The sequence below is a fragment of the Sceloporus occidentalis genome, unplaced genomic scaffold (assembly GCF_023333645.1).
Source record: "Sceloporus occidentalis isolate IW3139 unplaced genomic scaffold, rSceOcc1.0.p SCAF_37, whole genome shotgun sequence".
NCBI classification, from domain to species: domain Eukaryota; kingdom Metazoa; phylum Chordata; class Lepidosauria; order Squamata; family Phrynosomatidae; genus Sceloporus; species Sceloporus occidentalis.
In genome coordinates, this window is record NW_028317017.1 from 10405121 (window position 1) to 10419584 (window position 14464).

Consider the following 14464-nt stretch of genomic DNA (forward strand, 5'->3'; position numbering starts at 1 on the left):
AAACCGGATCAATGAGTCCAGATTCTACTTCCAGACAGGACAAAAAGAACATGATCCTCCTGGGAGTAGGTAGGGATTATGTCTATATGTCGTACGTGGAGTGTTGTGCTATAATTCCACCTTCTTGTCTCACTGTTTTGGGATGTGAGTGTGACACTTGATGTGTGGTCCCCTTACAAAATTAGGTTCTAGCCAACCAGCCATCTTTCGCAGCGTATGACACATGCTTTAAATACTTGGTAGTCTGTGTGTTTGCATCTCATAAGAGGAAAGTACCCGCTGCTTGTGTGATGTTTTATAACAAGCACTGCATGCTAAGTTTGTAAACTGGAAACAAAAGCAACTAGGTTTGTTTTATTTTTACACTTATCAAACGAGAATGTTAAGAATTGCAGGAAAGTGCAAAGCATGCCAATGTGATCAGCGATATTGTTTTCCCCAAATCTGATACTCTAGCGGCTTTCCTGTTCTGCTGTTCTATTGAGCTCACTTACAATAGGTGTTCAAACACAAACGGTAAACACCCTTATGGTGCAGATCGCACAATAACTCCTGTATGTTCCAAATCGTGTATATCACCAGCTCTCATTTCACCGTTTCAAAAGGTTCATAAGCGCAAAAGAGAAAGTGAAGGAACAATAGACTTCTTTATAGGAAAATATTATACAGTACACGATAAAAAACAAAACAGTATTAAAGCAGAAAAAAATTAGAAATGCATTTTATTTTAATAGAACTAGGGGACATACATAGGGTTTAGATGATGTGTATAACGCACCCCATTTTTTTTGAGCATATCGTATTCTGTGTGATTTGTTGGTACTGCCAAACTAAAATTTCATTTAGAAAATATGATCCCCCAGGACATAAAAATCAGCTTTGTACGTTATTCTTTCTATGGTTGTTCAAAACATATTTTGATTTCTACAGTGGAAGTGGGTGACTGGGAAGTACACCCAAACATTTTCTGAAAGGTAGACTGTGCCTTCCTTTCTGTTCACAAATATTAAACTTTGATATACAGTCATTGTTCTATTCATTTTTTGGGTTCTGTGTTTAAGCTCCCTTCAGATGTAGAAAATGGCAACACAAATATAGGGTTTAAATATATATATTTGAGCCAAAATGTTGTTAAAATAATAACAACAGTTGTAACAATGGAAAACCTTGTTACATAAGTTTCCTTTTCTGTACAGTTCTGGATTTGTTGTGTCTTTACCTTTAAGCATTTCAGGGCATTATTGATTAAATGTGACACGCAGGACATTACTAATTGCATTTGTGGTTTTAACAGAGTTATTGCAAGGTCGTAACGATATGTATGCCTGTCTGATAGATATTTATTTTGATTCGTTATTTCTTATCAGTAAAACAGATGGATTAGCAGCCCTTACCGATGCATTGTCCCGTGGAGGTGAACTTGTAGCCCGGTTTGCAGTCACAGCGATAGCTGCCCGCTGTGTTAATGCAGTCTGCATTTCTCTGACAGACAGGCCCGTTCTGACATTCATCAATATCTGTCAAAAAAGATTTTAGACACGTGCAAGTATAAGAATGTTATAGCTGTGAAAGCCTCCTTGTGGAACACATAGTAGAAAAAGTGGAAGCGGAACGGATAAAGAAGAAGGGAAGATGATTATACATATTGTGAGATATAAAAAAACAAAACATATGGAATCCGCATACATGTATATGTAGTATATGCATCACAGTCCGAAAGGAACCACAAGACCAGTGATGGAACATTTTGCTAGAGGAAAGTCCTAATATGTACTTTACTCCGTTGCATCACAGTAAATGGAGAACTAGTTATCCTCCTTTGGAGTCCTGCTTGCTTTCACAGTTAGAATATTGTGCCAACACAGCCTACTTTTTTTTCCTACCCTGACTGCGGCTCTGTCTGTACAGAATCTTTATGAATGGTACTCTTACCCCCTGTAAGCCTCTGCCGTGTTTACATTTTGGCAAAAGATCAGCCGGTTTATTTACAGCACACGATTATTGAGTTTTAAGTTTCAAATTAGCACAGCGATGCAGTTGTTGATGTGTTGAAGATAGGCAGGACACTGGAAGTCTTTGGTCTGAAGCACTGTGCCCCCTTTCACTGAGCGCTGTGTCTTGTAATTTGTTTTTAAGTCTTGGCAGGGAAACTGGGCCACGGGTCCCAGCCCTACCTCTCAGGTCTGAAATATGGAAAATCCACATATGTTCTAAAATACATAATTAAAAAATGTATTTAGAACTTATCAAAGTATTACTTCTAAGGCTTCCGTGCATTTTACACCAAAGGGTTTTATTCTGTTTCACTACATAATTAATATGGGAGACTCTAGTAGTATACTCCTTGTCTCTTAATACATTTGCTAAATGCCAATATAAAAATTATGTAGCTGGCTACAAGCTTTATATTAGATTATGTGCACAGAGAAGAAGAAAATAGCAATATATATAATAGGATCCAGGTCACAGAGCGCAACTGACGACAGTGTGGATTAAATACCGGCTAAAGTAATGCTGAATACACTGAATGTTTTAACTTATGTATTCATTAGATACAGGGCCGGCCGAAGACTTAACGCCGCCTGGGACGAAGTTTAAAATGCCGCCCCTCGCCGACGCCGGGGGGGGGGCGGCATTATCTACCCCCCCCCACCGGTACTTACCCTTAAACAGTCCTGCGGCGAGTCTCCCTGTGCTACCACGGTGCCGGCTTGTAATGCTGAGCGCCGGAAATTCACGTCACTTCCGGCGCTCTGCATTACAAGCCGGTACCGAGACCGAACAGGTAAACTCGCCGCAGAGGAGAGAGAGAGGGGCGCCGAGCGGGTAAGCGAAAACCACTCGGTGCCCCTCTCTCTCTCTCCTCCGCTTCAAAAAAAACAAAAAAAAAACGCTTCTGAAGTGCCGCCTGGGGCAATTGCCCCAGTCGGCTCCATTGTAGGGCCGGCCCTGATTAGATATAACTCGATTGTGAATTCACAGTTTTTCAAGATAAAATGTTAAACTCACCTGAAAGCTCTCAGATATTGATTATTAGGGGAAGACAGCAACTGGCTTGATTAAAAGATGTCTTACAATAAGCCCAACTACTTCACAAGCCTTGTCAACGACAGCAAATTCCTTGTGCACCCACTTTGCCTTTCCATGTTCAAAATTGACAACCCTATGCCTTAACAGCTGAAGAAGTTTGCCTGTCCAATAACTTGCATAGCCATGAAAGGGGGGGGTTAATTTATATAGATTTGATACACATTTGGGGTTTTGATTAATGATCGCTGATGGGAGTTTCAGATCTTTACCATATAAATGTGGACGTTTCTTACCTTCACATATCAGCAGCTTGTCATTGTAGAAAAATCCCATTGGGCATTCACATCTAAAGCTTCCCACCATATTGATACAAACACCATTCTCGCAAACCCCAGGAATTTCTCTGCATTCATCGATGTCTAGAAACAAACGTTGGGGAAGCCATTATGCATCTTATACAGAATGCGAGTTAACGCAAGTTATTATAAGCTAAGTTTACCAACCTACTGGCAGCCCAGTGTAAATGTCAATCACAAATCCGGGTCGTGGGCTTCCACAAAGACTAGCAAAATCATCTGCAAAGCAAGCAAATCAGAATTTCACTTAGCTAAAAGTTATACTTGTCATTGTCACTTCTTGACTAAGTATACGTCAACATAGTGGTTTTCTTAAATGCAAACTTTGTGTCATTACAATGTATTGGATTGTAAGGTCAAGGAAAATAGTATGATAGCAATCAAAGTGTCTGATTTCTACTGATTGTACATCATTTCACACTTCGGTCTCTAAATGCCACGTGCTCCCTTAACAGCCACATTATTATAACTGGGACACTAATGTATGGTCAGGAAATGAAAGTGTAGTATATTCCTCATCATATGGGTGGTTTGCTGCCAATAATTTTATGAAAACTGGCATAAACTAATATGTACTTTGTGTTTACAAGACAGAACAGCAATGTCAGACGCTTCAAGAACTGCTTAAAGAGCAATACTGAGAGCTGTCATATTTCGAAAAGCAAAGCTGGAAGAATTCTGTTCCAAAGTGCTGAATTTGGAGCAACTTTCTGGGATTGTAAAACATTCATAACCCATGGCTATGCTGCAACCTGTATATGCACAAATGTACCGGCGTGTTATAATAATACTGATGGAAATGGTAAATTGCACTCACCGGTACTTGGTAATGGACACTCCTCACACGGTCTGTTCCAAGCACGGCCAATATTGTATGAACAGCAACACATCTTCTTAGTCATGTTATAAAGCAGCTCTCCATCACAGGTTTGATTGTCAGTGTAATAATTACGGAAGCATAGGCTCCTTCGCATATCTGTATGTCCAAGAAAAAAAAAAAGATACGCTTTCATAAGCAATCATTTGACCATATCTAATTTATTCAAAACATTTAACATTTGGACAGAAATGCATATTGTAAAGTATCTTAAGTTTTACAATAGTATTTTGAAGGTCAGAAGTTATTTTTTCTTAATGCCCAGATGATACTTTAAATTATTTCTATTGCATCTAAGATGTTACTAAATAATATTATTTTTAGCACTGTATGCCTTGTATAGAATGACTCCCAATACATCGCCCCCTAGTGGCAGGGTCCATGGCACACTGATGTACCTTCAGCCAAAAAACAGCTGTGAGAACTTTAATGATTAAGATACAAATAATTAATATAAAAAAAAAAATGACCGGACTGTCCTCTTTAACAAAATCTATCACTACTTACCCATACAATTATTTCCTCCATTGACTTGCATATAATCGGGTGGGCAAATGCATGTATAGTTTCCAACTGTATTGTAACAGGTTCCTGGTCCACAAATACCGGGCTGTTCACATTCATTGACATCTGAAGCAAGAAAAAGAATAATACTATTATATTATCTTGGCTAAGCGCCAAAATTACTAAATATTTGCCTCCGACGGAGAGAAAGTATGTACAACAAAGGTAATGTAGTAGTCAAAAGATTTACAAACCAGCTCACTTTCTGGAAATATTACATTATTGCAGAGAGTAAGCAATAATGCTAGGCTCTGATACACTTGCAAAGAAGCACTATATCTCGGCAGGACATACCATCACAAACTCGGGTCTCTTCATTAAGATAATAACCAACTGGACAGCGACATTGGAAACTGCCGAAGGTATTGATACATTTTCCACCCTGGCAAAGCCCTGGGAGCTCCAGGCATTCATCGATATCTGGAAAAAAGCAAGTAAAATATAAAATAAACACATAAAATCAAATTTATAATTGATTTAGACAGGAAACAGGAGGAGGAAGCTGCCTGGAATTAGATACAGGTCATGTTCCCAGAATTCTCATAATTTACACAATTTACTGTCATAGTAACAGTGTTTGGAAACATTTAGCTTAAAAAAAATGTATATTCTCTACCGTTTAAAGGTTTGGAGTCATTTAGAAATCACCTTGTTTTTTTAAAGAAAAGCAAATTCTGTCCATTAAAAGAACTTCAGTATAGACATTGATAATGTTGTAAATGACTATTGCAGCTGGAAAGGCTGATCTTTAATAAAGTCTCTTCATAGGCGTACAGAGGCTCATTATCAAAAACCATCACTCCTGTGTTCCAAGGGCACGTTGTGTTCGGCTAATCCAAGTTTAGGGTTAAAAGGCTAATTGATTATTAGAAATCCCTTTTTGCAATTATTTTACTGATAAATATCCTTGTTTTCGATTAAAACAGCTAAATTACCCCAAAGAGTTGAACGGCAGTATAGATCACAAATCTACATACGGACCTCAATAAGAAGGTTGGATAAAGTACTTACCTTCCAGGATAACAGTAATAGGATTTGGTCTAAAACCTTCTCCTCCAGGACACAAGAGTTTGTATTCACCTAAAAATTAAATTAAGATGACTAGAATGACTTTCCATACAGAGTTTGGGAAAGAAAGTTAAACTAGAAAACAGAAAGTAGGGTAAAAAGAAACAGTCTAAATTATTCGAATTATATTAAAACATCCTTACTTGAATTTACAGCAGGACACAGTTCACAAGGTGTTCCCCAGCCTTTCCCAAGAGAGCAGCAGCAAGAAGCCTTTGAAATGCTGACTCCAATCTCATTGCTACAAGCCACATCTCCATTATCTCCACGAGGTTTCAGGTCCAGGTAACAATTGCCGGACCTGGTATCTTTAACGGCGATGAAAGAAGAAGTATTATTTTATATGTCTGTATGACACGACTGATCAACAGCTGCTGGAAATATGGCAGGCTTGTACACAACCATGAAATGGCTATGCCTTATGTCATATGTTAATGTTTTCCTGCCAACCTGACACATATATGAAATATCCTTACCAACACAGCCAACCCCAGTTGGGTTGAGTTCAAAATCTGGTGGACATTCACAATTGTAGCTTCCGGGGGTGTTTTCACAGGTGCCACTAATGCAAGTTGTTGGATCAGCGCACTCATCCACGTCTGAAAAATGGAATACAATAAAAAAGCAATTCTATGGCTTTGACAAAAAAATGGTCGGTGACAGAGATAATGCTAGTTTCCAAAAATGAAGCAGAAGCTATTTTAGTTACAATAACATTTCCTATTCATTTAACACTCAATATATACATACTTGATATGAGAGGTAAAAATTGGGGATAAAAGAAATATTAAAGCATTGACTCATGGTCAAGGTTGGAGTATTTTGTGACATTACTATTTACTATCACTGATGGGTGATATTTGTGAGCATTATGTTATCCATCCTAGCAAAACTAACAGAGGGAAAACACAAAGTAAGGATTTCGAAAGGGCCTGGGAATTGTATGTGGCCGCCACAAGGTGCAAATAAAATGGGTTGTTACACTGAATTTCACACTAGAATATTTTCTGCAATGCTAGGACAAAATAAATAAATTACACTTTATCTGAAGATTGCTGCAGAAGAGCTACTTATTTTAATTAGCTTGAAACTAAAATATCAGATAAGGCACTTCTTCAATGAAGTCTTACCTGTGCAGTTTCCTCCACTTCGGTCCAGCTCATACCCTGTGTCACAGTGACACCTGAACAGCCCTGGCAAGTTTGTACAGGTTCCATAAACACAGATGTTGGGGAGGGCGCACTCATCAATATCTGCATATAAACATTATTATTATTATTTATTGTTTTATATATTCCGCAGTGCTGTCCGTTACAGATAATAATACCCTGTCACAGACAGACAGTAAAGTATTCCTTTTGCAGAAACGGAGTCTGCCTGGTTAAAGCTAATGAGATGCAATATAACGTTATAAAATTAATAAGTGAATTATTAAAGAAATATTATTGATTACAGATTTGATAAAACGTTGGCTATTTTTTAATAATATAGCATGAGTTAAAGCATGCATTTGCAATGGTAACCAAACTGTTTCACGAACATGTTGGACTTGTAGAAATGTAGCAATGAGCAAACGTTTCATTCAACTTCTTCCCAAGCGCTGCATCAGATAATTAAATTAACTATATGATACAGAGGTGTGCAGTGCAATACGACTGCAGCTTTTGGGTCAAAAGAATCATTTGAGTTACTTGCCTAGGATATGTCAATATGGTAGGGCTTTTTTACCTTCACAGGCCTTCCCATCAAGGCTCGGTAAGAATCCCATGTCACAATCACATCGGTATCCTCCAGGGGTGTTAAGACACTGTCCATTGCCACACAGATTCACATTCTCTGTACACTCATCAATATCTGTTCAAAAGGACATAGGGGTCAATTATTTTTTATACAAACCTATACATGTAAAATATGTTGCTATGATGTACTCGTGTTCCCTGGACCATACATTCTTTTGGCTGCTGTAATAAGAATGAGGACTCTCTTCTAATGAGGATGAATTGTGTCTTGGCAATAATAAGGCACAATGATCTATGAGGCCTGATTCTTCGCTAATGAGTTTCAATGACCTCACCAGAAATATAAGCCACTGTGAAAAAGAATGTTAATTACAACGGAGTTATGCTAAAAAAATGTTTTCTTCCATGGTTAACATAGTTTAATGACACAACTAAGAGTAATTTACAACTTATTCATATTAAATAACTTTGACCCATACATTAAAATTAATTTAAATTTAAAGTGTGATTGGAAAACAATGTGATAACCTGCAGCTGATAAAAGATGCCGTTCATGTTTTTCACAAACTCACCTGAACAGACCAAACCATCCCCTACGTAGCCTTCCTTACACAGACACCGGTACGACCCCATGGTGTTTTTGCAGTCTGCATGTGGACTACACAAGTGAGTTCCATTTGCGCATTCATCAAGATCTGTGAATGATAAGAATTACATTATATTTTAAAAATTTACAATTCCATTATATATGGAAGCAGCAGAAAGCTGTGAATCACTGAGCGATCTGCCAGCCAATGTACGTATACCATATAAACAAAGCTAATGGCTGGAAAAAAAAGAAAGAAAACAACACAGAACCTTACCTGTGCATTTCACTCCATTGCCTATCCATCCGGGGCTGCAGCTACATTTGAAGCTTCCTGGTGTGTTTGTACACGCAGCATGTCTGTCGCAGTTATGGGCTCCAATCTCACACTCATTGATGTCTATGAAAAATTACAGATGTGTCACATAGCGGATGAGGTCCATCATGTAATCAGTGCTTAATTAATTTGTAATAACTTAATACCCACTTTTTGCTAGAAACGTATGGAATACTGTTGAGGAATTATAACTCAAAGTGTTTAGAATGTTTCAATTTTATTAAGATGATAAAAGATCTAGTGTATATGGAGCACAGGGATGGTAACACCCTTGATATCATTGACTGCAATCCAACTCAATCACCGTAGTCCTCCCCAGCACTGCTAACTCCTCTGCCAGCATATTGACAGCATGTTGACAGATTAAATACGTAGCAGTGTCTACAACCCATTTAGTCCTCAGGCTTATTCACAGTTCAATCTCCAAAGTGACTTTGAAGAAAACCCAATGATATAACTAAGCAATAAGCATTATACAGGGTCAGTCAAGCAAGGTTTGCTGGAGTTGGCCCTTCATAATGCATAATGAAGCCAATGTATTGAAGCTGTGGCCTTGCTGGAAACCCCCCAATAAACCCATTTAGCCAGACATATGGCAGTTTTTTAAGATGTATGCGATAAAGGATTTAACCTGGAGATCTTAGCATGTATCAGTGTTTTATCTATAGCTACGCATTCAGAGGCGTTACTGCTTCTCATGTTTCTCAATAGGAGCTTTTCCCAAGGTAAGACTTTTTTTATAAAAAATATTAGTGTGATCATAACAGCAAGCTCTTCTTTTTCTATAATTCTTTAATTGGAAGCATATTCAATATACTGCTACAAGTTGGAGCACATTTTTTTTAAATAATAAGCAAAGAATATCCATTCCTAGCCAAGACGATAAAAATCAACCAAAGCAGGAAACCAGTATTTAAAGAAAGTCAAAATAGCTAATTTTGGCATGAAAATCACGAGGAGAAGAATTTCAAAAGGTCACTTTTACAACGATATATTAGGTGATCCGTGCAGTTTAAACTGTGACGCCTGTTCTGCATGATAACATTTTTTATTTTAACTATTTATTTTATTTTAACTTTTACTCCTGTAGGCATGGTCCACATATTGTAGCTCCCCACGCTGGCAATAAAAGGTAAACACAGTACAAAGGGTGTAAAAAAATATATTAAAAAAAGGTCATATAATTCTTGATGACCTTTAAAAAGTAATAACAATGCATAAAAAAACAGCTAGTTTTTGCCAAACTGGGCTGCCAACCCTTCCATGGTCAGTGGTGAATGTATGCTAAGAGCCACATTACAAAGTGTTTGTTTGTTGCTACCCAAGGGCTTAATACAAGTAATACAATGGTTCAGTGCCACTTCATTTAAATCCCGGGTCACCATGGTGAATAGTTGAAAACTTATCAAATAACACACCCGCACCACAAAAGCAGGACCAATCATGACAAATACATTTTTCCGAACTGTTCTTAAATGCCCTTTCAAGCATACGTAGCTCTTTACATGTGTCACAGATAGATGCTGTTAGTTCTGCAAGGAAGGAGTTAACTATAATTAATTCCAATCCCGGTAAATAAAATTGCCCTGCTTTGATCCTTTGTACTAACATGCGCATGCATCCTACTTTTCCCACAGAGCTGTAGAACAGCTTGAGACATTAATTTTTTTGCACATCATGTTTCTGAAATCTAAAGCATGTTATGTTGCAAGGGAACATAAAAATATTTTAACATGGCTTTCTGAGTGTGTTATTTAAAGTTCCAGTGTATGATCAGGGGGATTCCTCTATTTGCTGTATAAACAAATGCCATAAATAATAAATGCACAAAACACTCATCGTGGGGCTGTAGACACTATAAATACCAGAGTTCAGCTATGCACACAGTTTTAGAACCTTGATACTTGTTTTTTTTGGGGGGGGTGCACCCCTTATCACACAATTCTCTACTGACATGGAAGGGATTAGGAACGGTGAGCATCACAGAGCATGTATATTGCATGTCCATCATGGGTTCATCTGGACCAAACACTGTAATAAGTGCTTCTCATCAAAGATGCATCTCCTCAAAGTATAACCCATTAGTAATACTGCATGTGCAGTCTAAGAACAGGAGGAAAACTACCTTGCAGATGTCTGGTCTACCTATAATGCATTGATAAAACCTCTCAACTAGCCAGTGGCGACTCTAGAAACAATATATAGGGGGGGCACACAAGATATCACAGTCAAACTGGGGGGGCATTCATAATTTCCAAAAGTAATGTGCTATGGAATTATACTTTTGTTATTGGGCTAAAATAATACTTGATCATTCAACATGGGAAGCCTGAAGCCACAATTGAGTGCGACTAATCCTTGAAATAAATATTATAACACAATAAATAACTTTTCCACTAAATGATTTCAGGGCCTTGAACGTTTTGTCCCCTGAAGTCACTACAACTTCAGGAGGGCATTTTATCTCTGGATAAATATAAATTACATAATTCCTACTGTAAGTTAAGTGCCAGGAACAGATGACCAAACACACACACCAACACAGGCTCTGTCACACCAACACCCAGACACACACACCAACACAGGCTCTGTCACACCAACACCCAGACACACACACCAACACAGGCTCTGTCACACCAACACTCAGACACACACACCAGGACAGGCTCTGCGACACCGACAACCAAACATACACACGCGCACCAGGACAGGCTCTGCCACACAGACACACAGACACACACACCAACACAGGCTCTGTCACACCAACACTCAGACACACACACCAACACAGGCTCTGTCAAACCAACACTCAGACACACACACCAGGACAGGCTCTGCGACACTGACAACCAAACATACACACACACACACCAGGACAGGCTCTGCCACACAGACACCCACACACATCAGGACAGGCTTTGCCACATCCAAACACACACACACACACACACACCAGGACAGGCTCTGCCACACAGACACCCACACACACCAGGACTGGCTCTGCCACACTGACAACTGAACACACACATCAGGACAGGCTCTTCCACACCCACATCCAAACCCACACACACACACACAGACAGGCTCTGACACACTGACACTCAAACACACACCCTAGGACAGGCTCTGCCACACTGACAACTGAACACACACCAGGACAGGCTCTGCCACACCAACACCTATACACACACCCGAGGACAGGCTCTGCTACACTGATAACCAAAAACACACAAACAGCAGGACACAATCCACGTCACAGACGTCTGCATCAGGATGAATTTTTCACACTGCATTGTCGTTAATACCCCCCTTAGCGTTTTTGCCCCTGCTGCCCATATATATTAATATTAGCCCCAGTTGCCGATAGCAGGTATAGATCAACACATTAACACACAAACCAAGCTTTGCATGGATAGATCAACTGAAATTCACCTGTGATCTCAGCACTGAAGGTATATATCAAATAAACAGAATCAGACATACAAATCCTGTATTTGCAGGTATACAGTAGTATATGAAACGTAGCATTGCAGGTATAGATCAAATAAATACATGGAAACAGCATTGCAGGTATTAATCAACTGAATAAGACATACAAACACTGTATTTGCAGGTATACATAAATAATGTATGGAAATATATAGATATGGATCTACAGAATAACGCAAAAACCCAGCTTTGCAGGTATAGATCAATTGGAATTCATATAAAAACACGGCATTAAAAGGTATATTTAAAACCCCCTAAATTACATGCATAGATCACAGGTTGCGCACCCCAAAGGCGGCCCTGCCGTCCACACTGCCCACACAGCAATCACACTCCTATCATACCCAGGCAACCAGTAAATGCTGGTACCTAGGCATGATGGGACTGTGCTTGCTGTGCTTGCTGTTAGCAATCACACTCCTATCATGCCAGGTCGGCCAGTACATGCTGGTACAGGGTGGCTGTAAGTGATGTGTAGACCCCATACTGCTGGCAGCATCAATACACAAGGGGGGCAGCTAGCTAGGTTTTAGCATGTACTGGCTGACTTGGCATGATAGGAGTGTGATTGCTAACAGCAATCAAAGTCACATCATTACTAGGTTTCAGCACTTACACATCTAACCAGTAAATGCTGAAACCTGGGCATGATGGGACTGTGATTGCTATCACACACACACACACTCATTCATTCATATACTCATTCATTCACAGATTCATTCCCTCAATCATACATTCTCATTCAAACTCCCTCCCCACCCCTTACCTGCACTGCAGCTCCTCGATGCCGCTCACAGACTTCAGCAGAGGGCGCGGCCTCCCTCTGCGTTTTCTGGTAAAGCACAGAGGAAGCGGGACTGGAGCAGAGTCATGTGATGTCACGTGAACTCTGCTAGGTTCCGCTTCCTCTATGCAGTACAGAAGACCCTCCCACAGGTAAGTAGCAGGGCTCGAGGTGCGGCCTGCGTAAGATTGGTTGCCTTGGCTGCCGATCTTACTCAGGCCGCACCCTCTCTCTCCTCCCCGTTAAAAAAATAAATAAAAAAAAAGAAAGAAAGACGGGATCCAAATTTAGCAGGGGGGGCAACAGGGGGGGCAAGGATTAACCTAGGGGGGGCAATTGCCCCCCCTTGCCCCCCTGTAGCGACGCCACTGCAACTAGCCCAATAACTATTGGTCGGAAAAACATCTTTTGATATACTTAGGGTACTTAAGGGTTGTGGTGATTTTTTATGTGGTTTGATTCAGACCACAATATGATGTTTATTAGAATTGATCCAAAATCATTCTTCCCAGGGAAATTTTATTTGTGCATATCTTGGCATAGACGGGGAGGCTCAGACTGATCTCCTGCCTAACTGTCAGTCACCCAAGTAATGACTCCCTGGGAACAATTTAGTTTAGGAAACGCAACTGTGCGTAAAGTTTGCTGCTCAGCAAGCAAGGAAATGTTTTGCAAAGCACATAAACACCTCTACCTTTAACTTTTCAAAGTCTATTTATTTTATGGTTTAGCTGTAGCTAAAAATATAAAATTCATTGATCGGTGAATATATGCAAAGGTTATGTTAGAAAGCTACTTGATGACCAAAAGTAATGTAGTTTTGCCAGGGATGAAAATTTGTGTTGCATGCGCTGAGTATAAGTAAATGTTGGGACAAATCCCACTGGACTACCATGTACTAGGACCTAAGTATGGACATCACCATTGGACAGAAGTCCTCCCATACTACATAGGCTATTGCAGGACTGCCTCCATAGTCCATTTCATTAGCATAAGTGAGTGAGATAACAAGCCCTGGCTCCCTTCTGTATATTATTCGACACCTTATTTATTAGGGGACCCATGTGTTTGAGATGTTTGTGCCAGATATTGGCAGCGGTGTATTTACTTTTGGCTTTGCCTTAGGCCCACATACCCAAGAGAGAACAAGAAAGACATTAGCAAGACTAGCAAGTCTCTCCAACAACAATGGCCGAATTGGCCTTGCTTAGGCATTATGCAATGGGTGAGGAGACTGAATAAATCTCAATGGTTTAACATAGTCTATACATTGTCATTCCATGTGACTCTTTGGCTCTGTTGATTTTGAATTCTCTAAAGAATCACCTTGAAAAGATTCATAGTTCACAGCATCGCCCTTACGATGTGGCTTACCACCCACATTACAAGTGGAAGCAGTGTGTTCACATATGTTCATCTTAACAGGTTCTCCTTTTTTGGCTGGACCATGCTATAACACAAAGCACTTTTACCTTCCAGCACTATGCAAACCTGTTTTGCTGGTTATCCACACTATACTAAAAAAAAAAAACATCCTCACTCTCTATGACAGATTTAACGGACAGCTGGAAATTACTGCACTTCAAAGAATATTTCTTCCCTAGTGACAGATCTGGTGTGCAGCTGGATCTTAG

General features: G+C 39.7%; 1 protein-coding gene across 1 annotated transcript in view; it reads right to left on the bottom strand.

The window, feature by feature from the left end:
- LOC149297821 (fibrillin-1-like) overlaps positions 1 to 14464 on the bottom strand; it is a 104636-nt gene that overhangs the window by 16016 nt on the left and 74156 nt on the right. Inside the window, exons 32-44 of the mRNA XM_089488323.1 lie at positions 8498 to 8620; positions 8207 to 8329; positions 7624 to 7749; positions 7026 to 7148; positions 6372 to 6494; positions 6039 to 6203; positions 5839 to 5907; positions 5122 to 5247; positions 4771 to 4893; positions 4204 to 4362; positions 3534 to 3605; positions 3324 to 3449; positions 1395 to 1517 (exon numbers count right to left, since the gene is read on the bottom strand). Coding sequence (XP_089344449.1) covers positions 1395 to 1517; positions 3324 to 3449; positions 3534 to 3605; positions 4204 to 4362; positions 4771 to 4893; positions 5122 to 5247; positions 5839 to 5907; positions 6039 to 6203; positions 6372 to 6494; positions 7026 to 7148; positions 7624 to 7749; positions 8207 to 8329; positions 8498 to 8620 — 1581 coding nt within the window. The remainder of the gene's footprint in view (positions 1 to 1394; positions 1518 to 3323; positions 3450 to 3533; positions 3606 to 4203; positions 4363 to 4770; positions 4894 to 5121; positions 5248 to 5838; positions 5908 to 6038; positions 6204 to 6371; positions 6495 to 7025; positions 7149 to 7623; positions 7750 to 8206; positions 8330 to 8497; positions 8621 to 14464) is intronic.